Consider the following 14,618-nt stretch of genomic DNA (forward strand, 5'->3'; position numbering starts at 1 on the left):
ATGTATTATAATCATTAAAATAAAAGTATTTAACGTATCAAAATGCTTTTATATATATATATATATATATATATATATATATATATATATATATATATATATATATCGCCCGCGCCTCCGCCCTGGAGCCGAACGCCCCTCTCGGCCCCGCCGACCTCACCTCTGTCTCTCACCAAGCACATCGATGAGGTTACGCCCGAAGGTCTTCACGCTTATCTTTGGTCTCGAGGTCTCACCGTCCATTGCGATGAACGATCATCAGAAACAATTTTGATGCATATGGGCGAGGAAGAAGAAGAAGGAAGCATTGCATCGTTATTACCTGTGATCGAGTTTCCGTCCTCCTCACCATCACTTGCAGCGCTGTAGTCCAACCCGCCGACGCTGGCGCACCGGAACTCCGTCTTGTTCTCCATGAGCGTCCCCGTCTTGTCGGAGGACACGTACTTCATCTGCCCCAGGTCCTCGTTGATGTTGAGCGCCCTGCACTTGGAATCACGTCTTGCTCCCCTCATCGAACATGTTCTTGTCCTGGATCATGAAGAAGTCCTGCCCCAGTCTCACCAGCTCCATCGATATGTAGAGCGCAATTGGAATCATCACCTGGAATATGACCACTGGCTCGAGGAAGCTGAACACCGTCTCCCGCCCCACCCCGTAGTAGCTGCAGGTGTCCGTTTCCGGGCCCCAGAAGTCCTTGTGGTAGTACGGTAGGTCGTTGAGCTCGTCGTGGTGGTTGGTGAGCCACACGCCGACGAGCACTTTGACGATGGAGCATAGAGCGACGAGTGCCACGACCAGCAGGATCACCTCCCGGTTCATGTGCGCCTCGAGGCGGCTCCGCTACAACGGCGCGCCGGAGCTGTTGGGCATCACCTTCGTGTCGTGCCCGGTGTACACGGCGACGCCGACGACCCAGCTCGTGTTCTTCAGCTCGCACCCCCGGAGGATGATGTTGAACGGGCCGAGCGACACCCGCTTTACGCCCGGCACGTCGGCGCTAGCACGGAAACCGTAGATGTTGCGGTACGACTTCCCGCAGCGGATCAGACCAGCGGCCGACTCCGACGGCGTCAAGTGCGTCTCTTGCTTTTGGATTATTTACACGTTATCCTTATAGATAAACGTTTTTAGCACCTATCAATTTTATCGACAAAAGCTTTGGGCGGGCTCGTCCCTCACAGCTGTTATCCTCCTCATCGACGAGGGAATCCCTCTCCTTCTCGTACGAAGGAGACGACTGAGGAAGTGAATCCTGAGATCCTCGTCGTTACTTCATAATAAATCCTTCTCTTTCTCTTTTATTTCAGGTTGACCAAGCAAATTACAGTCTTATCTTGCGTGATGATGAGACATTATTGGAATCTATCAGACGATGCAAAGTCAATGGGGCCTCAGAGCATCAATCTGCTCGACTTCAGCATCCGTGAATGCACTTTATCGAGCGATTCGATGACCAAATTAGATTCAGATCGAGAACAATGGTCAACGTGTCGAATTGGATTCGTATTATTTTATGGGCCCAATTGCACGCGTGGGCTAAAACTGTCCACTGGTTTTGTTGCGCACATTTTTGTACTCACGTCGTAATCGAAAACCAGCGTGGAGAAAACCGGAACAGATAAATTTGCTTCACGTCCGCCAGGCTTCTCCGACTCACGCTCATCTCTCTCTCGCGGCCGCTTTCACCTCGCTCGGCAGCGGTTTTGAAGAGCGTGCTTAGGTGTACGGCGCCGGCGCCGACGTCTGGAGGTTGCATTTCTCGGCTCGACTCTGGATGTAGGCGGCGTTCGCACCGGGATCGCGATTCCCGGTGGTGAAGAGGGATCGAGATCGGGGGCGCCCGCGGGCGTAATGTGGTGGGTTAAGGCGCCCGGTATGGCACTTTGGGTCCGACGCCGAAATTTCGCTTTTCTCGAGCTGGATTCCTTGTATTGTTCCTGTTCTGATTCTTTTTTTCCTGCCGATCTCGATTCCGGAGCAGGGCAGCCTTTCCGTGGCCGAAATGTCGCTTCTTGGGGTTGATTTGGGACCGAGCCTCATTTTTTGCTGCTCAAAATGAGGTCTTTTGTGAAATTAGTTGAACTATTTGATTTGGTACTGCTTGGGAATGAACTGCCTTTTCTTCTGGTTTCCACCGCCTTCTCTTCATTTTTCGTTCGCTTTTGAGAGAGAGCTGAGTTATTGCATGTGATTTAGCTGTTTGGTTTGTCTCGTGGGTAACTTTATTTTCCCTAGTACGATCTGATTCCACCTTTTTCCCTCGGAACTTTCTCAGCGATGGCAGCTTTTCACCTTGAGATCGTAAGTTAGCTTTTGGCTGGCTTCCGTGTCTTCGTATATGCTCGAGAAGATTCCTATGCTAGTTTTGTTACCTTCTTCTAGTCTATTTCCTATATCCTGCCTTGTGATTCACATTAATGTCTTCTCTTTTCACCGTCTTCTTTTCCCCTTTTTTTGTGTTTGCTTTCCTGCTTCTTGAATTGGTTATTTTTCTTTCTTTCGGAAAAAAGCCTCTTTTGATATTTGATGGGCTTTTCTAAAGCTATGACTCGCGAGTGACATTTTCTTCTTATATGCCTTTTGTCTGCTAAAATTGAACCGCCCCTTAAAGGAACAACTTGTCGTGCTATTTCTTTGAGGTTAAAATTAGACATCGTATTGTGTTTTTATTTCATGTATTTAATGATAGTATCTTTAATTATTAATGCCAAATCTTGGCATTCTTAGCTTGAATTTGCTTTCTTCTCAGTATCGAGGCAATGCTCAGTCTATTTTATCTCTGTTCTTCATACATGCGATCATGCTTCTATTAAGTAATCGTGATTGATGATTACTTTAGATATTGAGACAATGCAGATGGAATCATATTTCTTTCCTTGCACAGGAGAGACGATTGGTGGGTTCTAGAGTAGGAAGAGGTGGGATATTCGGAACCCATTTCCCAGATGCATGTGAAAGATGATCAACATGTTTGACTTAAGTGCCCACATGAATGGAATCAAACAACTTGCTGAGAACCCACACAGGGATGGTATACATACATATTTGTGATGATTTCTTTGATTTGCTTTTGGTGTCAGAGCCTTCATCTTTACCTTATAAGATGGTTCTTAAATTTTCTATCATTTTATTTCTTAGAAAGTTAGTTTTGGTACCTGTCGAATTGTTTGTTTGCTGATTTCCCAATTTACAGTGGTTAGAGGTTATTATAGCTTGGGACTGTAGCAGATTAGGTGCCGCCAAATTTCCTTACACCTGAGATTGAATCTGACTAATTATTTAAGTACCCAGACCTGAATTTGACATGGATATCTACCTTCCTAACTGAATTCGTTTCAAATGTGTTATTGATTGATACTTGAACAAGATTTAAGTGGGTTGGGTAGATATGGGCATCTGTAAAAACCCGATTGCTGCCATCCCTAGCTTGAGGAATGACAATGTAGCAAACCGCCGTCCAAACACCGACTAACTATCTAGTTATTTGAACAGAAACCCGGACCTGACTAGGTGCCTGCTTCCTACCCAAATTTGTGCCAAAACCGATTAAAGGGTGTTCAAACACAGCTTAAGTGGGATGATAAACCTCACATCCTGTAAAAGTGAACCCCCTGCAAATTCCTAGTTACAGAAAGTGTACAATTCACAGAGATGATGTTCACAACTTCACGTTGGTGAATGGTGATGCTCGATACAGTGTCTCCATTAAGATCAAGCAGAAAGACCTTTTATTTGGAAATTTTACTTGTACCACATTTGACTCCGTTGGCCTTTTGACGTAATTTCTTGGTATGCAAACCATATATCTGATCGTTGGCTAATGCATATCTCCTTCTTTGAATGATTGTTTTTCTTCTCATTAGGCTTGGGACTATATGACATTATTTTGAACTCATTTATATCTGTTTTATATTATTATCATTTCTGTGCTAGTCTTAAGCTTATATAATATTTACGTAGCCCATCTGTGATTAACGTGGTGTAAAAATATTAGCAGATCTTATGGCTGTTGGGAATCATTCTGATATGCTGAAGAAGCGGGTAGATTCTAATGCAGTTCAGAGAGAGGGCAAACATGTAAGCACTCTCCATAGTTAAAAGTTGACCTTCTATACAGATGTGAATATCTATAGGATTGGCAGATGAACCATACCCTCTTGTCTAATCAAAATTTCTTTACAGGTTACCTGTGAACACAGGAAAAGTCCATCAGGCAAGAAATCAAGTGGAACACCCATGAAGATGCTTATAGCAGAGGAGATGTGCAAGGAAACAGAATCTTTGCAGAAGCCACCTAGTGTTGTTGCCAGACTAATGGGGCTTGATTCTTTGCCAGTGCAGCAAGCAGTCTTGATTGATAAATGCGACATACAAGAGGGATATGAGTGCAACAGTTTGTCAGGAGCACAGAAAAGATGTCAGTGGAAGGAAGATGAATACTTTGAGAAAATACCATGGAGCCTCCGGTCATGCACTCATGAAAAGAAAAAAAACAAGGATGTGTATGAGGCATGTCAGCAACCAGCGAGAAACAGTTTGGTTAATGACCATATTTCATGGAATGGAAAATTTGATGAGAATTTGTACCAAAGAACAACAGCATTTGTTCGACAGAAATCCACAGAAGCAGAACATCTGGCCACAGATGATAAATTTCTTAAATCTAAGGAGTTGCAAGATGCTATAGAGGTTCTGAGTTCAAACAGAGATTTATTCCTTAGGTTTCTCGATGAACCAAAACAAATCTGTCAGTTCCACAATGTACCTCCACCTCAGAAAAAGTGCATAACTGTCTTGAAACCTTCAAATGTTATCAGGACAAAAGGTGACAAAGTCATGGAAAATCATTCTTATGAAGTTTCAGATGAAAATATAGGAAAAACAAATAAACATTATAGGAGCTCTAGTTTTTCTTGGTCTCAGGGAAAACCTCAGATGTTATCTCAACCAACAAGGATAGTAGTTTTAAAGCCTAGCCCTTTAAGAGCTCATCATATTAAGACAACATTGGCTTCACCAATTTCTTCACCAGAGCTGTCGGATGCAGAAGGTACCTGTGAAGCATTGCAAACAGATGAAGCAGTAGGATCAAGAGAAATAGCCAAGGAGATTACTCGATGTATGAGAGAGAGTCTTAGTAGTGACAGAACAGATGAATCTTTGTTGTCCTCATTGTTATCAAAGAGGTACTTTCAGGATGAGAGATCATTCAATAGGTCAGGAAGTGAGGACACAGTACAGGAGGCTGTCAGTTTTAGTGAGAGAAAGGTAGTTTCACCGACATCACTGCATTCTTGTGATTACCCTAATGTAGTTGGCAGTCCTTACTCAATCTCATCCTTCAGTCCGGCATCTCATTCTCCTGAATCAGCGGTCATGAGAGATGCTAAGAAACGGCTTTCAGAGAGGTTGTCGCTTGTAACATCAACTGAAAATAGCCATGAACAAGTGCAAGAAGGGAGGAATTCAAATTCATTGGGGGAGATGCTTGCCATATCTGAGGTAAAGAATATAAAAGAACTCACTTTTTCAGGTAGGAAGTTGTCCAATGAAAAATTTGACATGGAAGTACCCTCAGTGTCCTTGTCGGTAGATCAAACAAAGGATGAATATTATGATCCAAATTTTCCTAGGAATTTGTCTAGCTCAAACTCCATCGCAATTTCTTCACCAGTTTCTGAAACCATTGAGTTGAACGTAGGGGCTTCTAGTTCTTTGGTTAGTGCACAATGTATTCAGGAGGAGGTTCCAAAATTAAAAGGTGGGAAATCATATTTCAAGGTTAAACTATCAAGCTTGTTCTTTTCTAGAAACAGGAAACAAAACAGGCAGAAGCTGGATCCACCTCCCTTAGCAGTATCTGATGATAGAACACAACCTGGCATCACCAAGGCTGGTGATAAAGAAGTTCTATCACAATCTGCCAATGATATTTTCTCAGCAGAAAGTAATCTAGTTAGTCCTACTAAAATATCTGCCAATGCTTACTCTTCATCATTGGTATATGATGGATCAGATTGGGCAACTCCTTATGTTAAGGTATTTTCTGTAGAGCTTCTCTTTTTGTTATTTATAACTTTTTTGTTTGTTGTGAGCACTTTTTGTTCTTATTCTTTAAAGCTTCTCTTTTGTTAGTTACAAATTTTTTTTGTTTGTTATAATGTATACTCTAATTATAGAGGCATTAAATTAATGAGTCACACTATATAACTTCGAGAAAGGATGATTCAAAGTAAAATAGGATACAATATAAGCACTTTGGACTTTGGAGATTGAATTTGGTTTTATGCCCGAAAAATCAAGCATAAATATTTTTTTATTTATAATAAAATTAATGAAAAAATGTAGCACAAAGAAGAAAGATTTGCATATGATTTTTAATGGCATAAAAAAATTATGATAGTTTTTTTGAAAATTTGTTATGGTATATTCTAGAAAATAATGAAGAATCTAATAGTCGTAAGCGAGTTCCTTGTAACCATAGAATCACATCAAGGATCAGCCTAAAACTCTTTATCTTTTCATATCAGCAAATAATTACTAGTCATATACAGAATATAACTCCATGATATTATTATTTGCTGATGATATTGTTTTGCTAATGAAAGTTAAAACAAGATTACTTGTCAACTTTAGTTAGAAAACAAATATTAGTTACCAAAATTTTAGGATAAATAGAACTAAGACTGGATTTATGAAATGTAGTTTTTAAAAATACTAAGAAAAGAAATAATGATATGATTGAGAGGATAGATAAAAGTTCATCTGTAAGTAAAACTTTTAGGTATCATTGATTTATTATGCAACAAAAAATATATAAGGCATTGTTCATAAAGTAAAAGTTAAATGGTTAAAGTGGAAAATAGTGTTGGTGGTATTGTCATCAACATTTTCCCCTTACATTAAAAATAATAATAATGAGATTGTTCTATAGGAGAGTCATGCTTTAGAGATTAAAGTGCTGGATGGTTAAGAAACATTATGCACAAAACTCAGTATAATAGAAGGTTGAGGTGGATATGTGGTATTATTAGAAAACATATGATAAAAAAGAAATAATTTGAGGGCAATCAGGTATTGCTTAGATAAAGGTAAGATAAGATAAAAATGTATCCAATGGCATGTACCTGTTAAAGAAAAACCTATGATTCTTTGATTAGATAGTGCGAGTTGATTAGGATCAGTGATATGGTACATGGTGATCTAAGAAGCATTTACTGCAAAGAATAAAAAGAGATTTGAATTCTCTTAAGATATTGTATTAGACATCTCAATGATAGGAAAAGATCTATGTAGTCGATTCCATATAATTAGGACATTGTGCCTGTTTGTTGTTGTTTCATTTTGTGATGAATAAGCAATCTCTGTAATCCAATTTCATAGTGAAATTATATAGTTAATATTCTTCCAATTATTCTGTTGACTCTCTCGTTCATTATTATAGTGTCAAACCCAAATGCACTTTAACAATCAAATCTGAAGAATATTCTTAATTCCTGTGCCCCAAATATCTTTTTGTTCTGAAAGCTGCCACAAGCATGTGTTCTGTTGTTTAATTATTCATACACAGTATTTAAATTTCTATTTGCAAACTTGCAGGATGGTCAATTCCTTGAGAAATCCAGTGCATTTGGGAACATCAGTCAACCCTGCCCCCCATCAGGTCTAGAAGCACCATTTATTGGTGATGTCAACAACAGACTGTTGCAAACCATTGAAAATTCCATTGTTGGACATCAACGTGAGTTGTCATCGTACATAGTCCTACAAATATACCAAGTTCCAAGCAGTTATGTCTTTTCTTTTCTTTTCTTTCAGAAGCTCTTTCTAGGTCTTCACCAATCGAGTCAGTTGCTCGTTCTATATCAAAAGAATTTTCATATTTGGACACGGCATCAAATCCCCTAAGATATTCCATAGTTTTGTCGAAGGCTGATGAAGAATATGAGCAATATGTCTTTGTTGAAAAGTTGATTGCATCTGCTGGATTGGACTGCAAAAAGTCCAGTGTGAACTTCACAGGATGGCATTCACTAGAGAGCCCTTTGAATCCCATGTTGCTGGAGCTGCACATGAATGGTGAGGAGGCTAAATTCAGAAAAAGGGGATCAAACAAGAGGCTCCTATTTGATTCCATCAATGCAGCGTTGTTAAATATAAGCCAGAAAGAGACACTGGCCTCATATCCATGGTCTCAAGCATGTGACAGAAATAAAGATGATAGTCTGAGTGGTCCATTGGCTGAAGAAGTGTGGGGAACCATAAAAAGCTGGTTTTCTGGTCACAGTTATGTGACAGGTGAATTTAACTACAGCAGCAATTCAGTAGACTGGTTGGTTAAGAAAGAGATGACAGGCGGGCAATGGGTTGAATCCATGTGGTCGGAAATGTATGACTTCAGCAAGGAAGTTGGTGTGGTACTATTGGAGGAGTTAGTCGAGGAAGCATTGTCAGAATTATGATGCACTCGTTCTTATGTCATTTACCTTGTTACGACACAATTTGTCATTCAGGTGGCCCTAAGAATGCAGATTACTATATACATATGTTACTGTAAAAAATGTTTATACTGTAATCTTCCTGTGATTGATCATCCTCAACACTGAGACCATCCTGCGAGATTCACCGGTTGAGATAACAACTGAATCGGATAACAGTGTGAATCTATTCTGATGATTATTCACTTCCAGTAAGCCAAAATTCCTACTGCTCTGTATGCGGTTTCTGACTTCTGGGGAAACAGGTAGACTTCAATTCAGTGATGATCTGTCGTTATGAATATGGCAGCTAATATGTCTTTTTCCCTGTCAGTATTTGACAGCTTTTGTATTGTGCCCCATATGAGGCAAGATTAATATGTAATTTTTACTGAAATGGGGAGAGGAATGAGGAAACTATTGCAATATTGAAATCATTGGCATACTATGTCATATATATTCAAGTGAAATTACTGCTCTTGCTTTAGATTTCAAACCCAATGGTGAAGTTTCCATTCCAGAAGCTGTCATAGAGCTTATTATATTTCAACTTACAGAGAAAAGAATTCTGAACTGTGGCATTCCAAATTGACATTTATAGTTCATCAAGTTGCAGTTCCAAAGGTCAGAGGATTACAATGCAGCATTGCCAGCATGCAGATCATGATAACAGGACAAACAATTATTAGGTACACCAGTTCTCATTCTCTGTTCATTTTCCATAGAAGAACAATATGAGTTTGAACTATTTCAGAGCACTTGCCATTTTCCTATTTCATTTTTTTTTAAATGTAGTCTTTATTTGTATTATTGTGTTCTTGGATGATTACTCGACAAAAACTCCAGATTTTTTATTTGGATAAGCTCTCTTTTTCCATTTCCATGTTTCAAATTGAAATCATCTATTTTGTTTTTTAAATATTCTTTTAATTTTTTTATTAAACTATTAGAAGGACATATTCATCATTTATAGGTGCATATAGTTTTTTGTTTTTATTGATTCGAGATCGAACCAACGCTATTAGTTCTTGTTCTAACTCTTAGACATTGGAATCGGAACTGAATCGAATCATTGATATCAAATGATATGATCTCGATTCAAATCAAATTGAAGCCGGAGTTAATCTTAATTTTGTAAAAAAAAATACCTATTTTTTTTCTAAGTTCAAAAAACCAAATTTATGGATAATAACAAATATTATATTGAAATTTATAATATATTGAAGTGGCACATGAGGACTTAAATATTATATTGAAATTTATAGAACAAATACGTTTGTTTTTTAATATTAAAATAATAAATATATAAAAGCTCTTATCATTTAGATTTTATAATTCACGGAAATAGCCGAACAAATTAGGCCGCTAAACGATGCCTACTTAAACTGTGACCGATCCGAATCCGAACCCGAACCCGCTAAACGATGCCTAATTAAACTGTGACCGATCCGAACCCGAACAAAAGAAGGACATCTTCGAGTTGAGCGCAATAGCCACTCCCCTCCCCCTCTCCCTCCCTCTCTCTCCGATGGCGGCGGTGCGAAGCGCGATTCTGAGACACTTGAGGCTGCGGGTGGTCTCATCGGCGCCGCAGGTGTCCTCTCCCTTCGCTAGCCTCCTTCGTTGCGGCTTCTCTGACGAGGTGAAGGGCTCCTTCCTCGATAAATCTGAGGTTGCTGATCGGATCATCACCGTCGTCAAGAACTTCCAGAAGGTCGATCCCTCCAAGGTACTTGGCTTCTTTCAGAACTGATCAAATCGATCTGACCTTTTTGGTTTCAATTCCTGCTGGACCCGAATTGCTCAGTGCAAACTAGGTTTTTTTGTGGGTTTGGGTTTTCCTGGGATGAGAGGATGGGGATAATCTTTACACTAGCGGGAGTATGCGTTGCATCTAAGCATGTAGGATAACCAAATGTTGTCGATCAGGTTGCGTTGTCAGGATCGGTGTTTGCTGCAACGATGTGTATATTTACATGCTACATAAGAAGCAAAACTGCTATGATACATCGTAAAATGTATGAGCATTATCTACTTAAGAACCAAAATAACTATTGTGTGTTAGTTCTTATGTGATATTGCAATTCATATATCTGATCGAAGTTCCTGAGGGCCAGTTTTACCTGCAGAAGCTTTATTAGACTATATTCTTAAGCATAGAAAAGTTAGGGCTATCAACCATTTTTGTTTGTTTAAGTCCACTTTTATTGACATGGTCATATTATGATTTCTTTGATTCATTATTGACATAGTCACATTATGAGATATAATGTGCACTCTAACTGGTTTTGTTCCACAGCATATTGTTTCTTAGAACATTTTGTCTTCAACAGTGAGATTGTAGTGTAGAAGTAGCATCATAATGTTTGTTGTAGTATCAATGAGGTCTTCTTGTTGGATTTTTGGCATGCTTAATAGCAAGCCATTCTTCAGAAATTCTACCTTGGTGATACATGTACGTTTTGAACCTGTTTTTGCTACTTTATATAACATGATAATTGCTAAAACCATCGGAGTTGTCAATTTGAACTTTACGTGTTGGAACCATGTTGCAGGGTTATACTTTTTGGGTAATTTACATGCAACCAGCCAACTGTTACTTTATTTTTAGTGAGTCTCTTAGGTTTTGTATCAAATATGCACGATGGCTACACTAAGGGTGTGTTTGACTATAAATGGTAGGGTGTGTCGGCCTTGCCCCACAAAATTTAAGTTCTAAGCATTGTAAGAAGCGAGAGTCCAATTCCTGTTGTTTGATTCAAGGCATAGTTCTCAAGATTAATATTAATATTAGGATCGGCTAGGTTCGATACATATCTTAGGTTTGTTGGACAATCCAACCCGATCAGTGACGCAGAGGTACATCTATACTTTTTATGTTTGTTAGGCAATACTCAATAATTTGGGAGGTGGCTTTTGAAAAAATAGGGAAATAGATTTTGAAAGAAGAAGGCATTATTTTTACTTATCAGTTCACGAAATCAATTTCGGATCCCCTTTGTTTGAATTGGAATGTTCACTTCCTTGGTTGCTTCCTTCAACCAAACTAAGTTCACCAGTTCCCTGCCCTTAGTTTCATTTGCTGTAACCATGAGTGAAGTTTGTCAAATGAATCTCATTAGGAAGAGTGAAATGGACCACATGAAATACCAGGATGGACATTTTGCGAACTCTGTTAGGATCTATAATACCTACAAGTATTTTGGCTATTTTTTTTATAGCTTTTGAATAAGGAAACTTATACTGTTCATATTAGAGAATCTTCCGGGCTAGAGAAGGTATGTATTTTCCCGAAATAGTGTTTAAGGATATTTTCTGAAGACACCTCCAAAGTTAGGTTTTAAGATGCATACTTTCCTGTCACTTCATTTGACAACTAATAGTTTGCTCATCTGGCATTGGCTGCAAATGACAGAAGTAACAGTCTGATACTTATTAATGTCAAGTTTTTGTTTCCCAGCCGAGGTCATAAAATTGGAAACTATGCAAAAGTCCTACACTAAAGGGTTCATCATTTATATTATGGTAATCGCAGGTCACATCAAATGCTCATTTCCAGAAGGATCTAGGTCTTGACAGTTTAGACACCGTGGAGGTTGTCATGGCTCTTGAAGAAGAATTTGGGTTTGAAATCCCCGACAGTGAAGCAGACAAGATTGACTGCATAAAAGTTGCCGTTGACTTCATCGCCTCGCATCCCCAGGCAAAATGAGCATTCGTATTGTTTCCATTTGTCAGGAGAAAAAAAAAAGCAACTAGTCTATTTTGATCAAATAACAAGTTTAAGCTGTTGTATCAGAACCATCGTCTTTCTTTGATGGTTTGGTTCAAGCAATTTGCTTTATGGATATCGAATGCTCTTTCGTCTAACTTGAGTTGTTTTGAAGTTAATAAACATTTTAGGCATTTAGTTGGTTATGTTTTTCATTGTCTTTTGACGATGTGAGCTATTTGGTACTCCGATATGAGCTTTGTATGAGCATATTTGCTCGCATTTTTGTCATCGTGCATCCCTATATTGGCCCTTTCAAAAGATGGATAGTCTATCAAACAAATACTCCAAATACAGGTTGCCGGTTGCCTTTCATAAGTGCTGTATTCATCTGTTGTAGTTGGGTTTTTCCTTTTTTTCTTTTTGGCACTTACAGATTACATAAATGCTACAGGTCCAGTACAAACTGAATATATATGTATTGGAAATGAGGGAAGCATGGAGGGGGGGAAAAAATTGGAGGAAGGAAATAGGAGAGAGAGAGAGAGAGTGGCTAACACCATAGGTTGGCAAAGAGAAATCTTGTCCTTCTACTAATTTAGTAGACCCATAAGGAGACATGAAGATATCAAATGATTATAGAGTCAAATAACTAAACAAGCCCGTCTAGCTCAGTTGGTAGAGCGCAAGGCTCTTAACCTTGTGGTCGTGGGTTCGAGCCCCACGGTGGGCGATTAAATATTTTTTTTAATACCATACCATCAATGTCAACCGCAGTTCCGAATAAGACTAATTGATTTCAGATTGCTTGGATGTGGTGTAGGCAAAGATTTTTATTCAAAAAGGATTAGAATTGGTAAATATTATGATAATGATTAAGAATTTAGAATTGATAGACATTAAGATAATGAGTAAGAATAAATATCATTTACTTACGAGAGAGATTTTATACGATTTCGATATAAGACTAGGTTAATATTTGAAAGTAATAAGAGGTAGTACCTATTTGTTGTGAAATACGAAACAAACTATGGATTAGGAGATTACTCGGAAGTGGCATAGATGTGATGAAACGCAAGTAAAGATTCTCACTTAGGGACTATAATTGTTATACATTATGATAATAATTAAGAATAAATATTATTTTCTTATAAGAGATTAAGTGTCAAAATGAGACTAAGTTGATATTCGAAAGTAATACGAGATATTTAGATATCACGAAATGCGATCGATGGATTAGAAGATTGCTCAAAAGGTGGCATGGATGTGATGAAACGCAAGTAAAGGTTCTCACTTAGGGACTGTAATTATTATACATTATGATAATAATTAAAAACAAATATAGGTTTTTGAATATTATAAGTACTTACGCCCCTCAAGTTACCTAGATAATATCATTCATCGGATATCTAGAACTAAAAGGCATATATAATTGGTCATGATTTTATATTTTGTAACTTTGTATCATATCATTATTGTTAATATTTATTTCAAGAAAAAATATTTAATAACTTATAAGAGTGATCACCTGATTATGTTTTTTGTGCTTATTAGAAAGTTTAATAAAATTATAGGTAAGAATTGTAAAATTATACCGGATAAAAGCTTAACAAATCAATATGGTATTATATATTTATTATAAAAAATAAAAAAATAGATAACAAATAATTTTACGAAGATTAAATCATAAAATTTTAAAGATAATAATGTAAAATATTTTAAGAATATGATGAAAAATGAGATGACTTAAAACTTAGATAGGGATAATATTAATACCACTTAGACTATAATAGTTAATAAGATTAAATTTTAGTAAAGAAGATTTTTGAAAAATATAAAGACAATATTACCCCTATACTTGGACCCTATTAGAGTCACAATGCTAGTAGAATCCAAATATAGGGGCTAATATATAATTAAAACGGTTGTGGTGGTGTGAGGAAGTTCAAAATGTAATTACTACCAAAAGATCTTGCTCTAAAGATAGATAAAAAATAAAAATGAGAAATTTTTTTTAAAAGATACAAAATCTTAAAAATACTAAAAGAGTTATTAGTAAGATAATATATAAGGCTTATGATAATTTTTATAACAATGTTATATAGTAAGGATGAGAAAATAAAATATTAAATTAGTAGATCTAAAAAAAGAAAGCACAAAGATTTAGATAATTTTTATATATATTAAAGATGAAAATGAAAGAATACTTATTAATGATAACAAGATTAAGAAAAGATTAAAGAATTATTTTTATGATGATAGATCTAATAAATATATATTTGTTCATAAGATTAGAGATAGGTAAAAGAAGCCTTAAGAAAGATGAAAATAGGTAAAAGTATGAAATATGATGATATCGCTATTAAGATCTGAAAAAGTTTAAAAGACCAAGGAATAACTTGGTTAACTAATTTATTTAATAATAT

At 37.3% G+C, this 14,618-nt stretch overlaps 2 protein-coding genes and 1 non-coding gene across 8 annotated transcripts; all 3 read left to right on the forward strand.

Annotated features, from left to right (window-relative positions):
- The first annotated feature begins 1,626 nt into the window (after positions 1-1,626).
- LOC103988772 (uncharacterized) lies at positions 1,627-8,950 on the forward strand. Of its 6 annotated transcripts, XM_065091946.1 has the most exons (7): positions 1,627-1,876; positions 1,985-2,063; positions 2,888-3,034; positions 3,998-4,080; positions 4,186-6,042; positions 7,603-7,744; positions 7,822-8,950. In XM_065091946.1, the coding sequence occupies exons 3-7, from the start codon at positions 2,962-2,964 to the stop codon at positions 8,463-8,465; spliced, it is 2,799 nt and encodes a 932-aa protein (XP_064948018.1). In that variant the 5' UTR covers positions 1,627-1,876; positions 1,985-2,063; positions 2,888-2,961; the 3' UTR covers positions 8,466-8,950. The 6 variants fall into 6 exon arrangements, with proteins under 6 accessions (XP_064948018.1, XP_018686438.2, XP_009405681.2 ...); XM_018830893.2 differs by lacking the exon at positions 1,985-2,063; XM_009407406.3 differs by lacking the exon at positions 1,985-2,063 and having other exon boundaries at positions 4,001-4,080.
- Positions 8,951-9,932: 982 nt separating this feature from the next.
- On the forward strand, positions 9,933-12,398 carry LOC135597988 (acyl carrier protein 2, mitochondrial-like). The gene is made up of 2 exons (XM_065091502.1): positions 9,933-10,209; positions 12,016-12,398. Exons 1-2 carry the CDS (start codon positions 10,009-10,011, stop codon positions 12,190-12,192), a joined length of 378 nt encoding a protein of 125 aa, XP_064947574.1. The 5' UTR covers positions 9,933-10,008; the 3' UTR covers positions 12,193-12,398.
- A 454-nt stretch (positions 12,399-12,852) lies between these two features.
- On the forward strand, positions 12,853-12,925 carry TRNAK-CUU (transfer RNA lysine (anticodon CUU)). Its single transcript has one exon. It is a non-coding gene; the product is annotated as a tRNA-Lys (tRNA).
- The last annotated feature ends 1,693 nt before the right edge of the window (positions 12,926-14,618 follow it).

Source organism: Musa acuminata, chromosome BXJ2-1, assembly GCF_036884655.1.
Source record: "Musa acuminata AAA Group cultivar baxijiao chromosome BXJ2-1, Cavendish_Baxijiao_AAA, whole genome shotgun sequence".
Taxonomy (NCBI): Eukaryota; Viridiplantae; Streptophyta; class Magnoliopsida; order Zingiberales; family Musaceae; genus Musa; species Musa acuminata.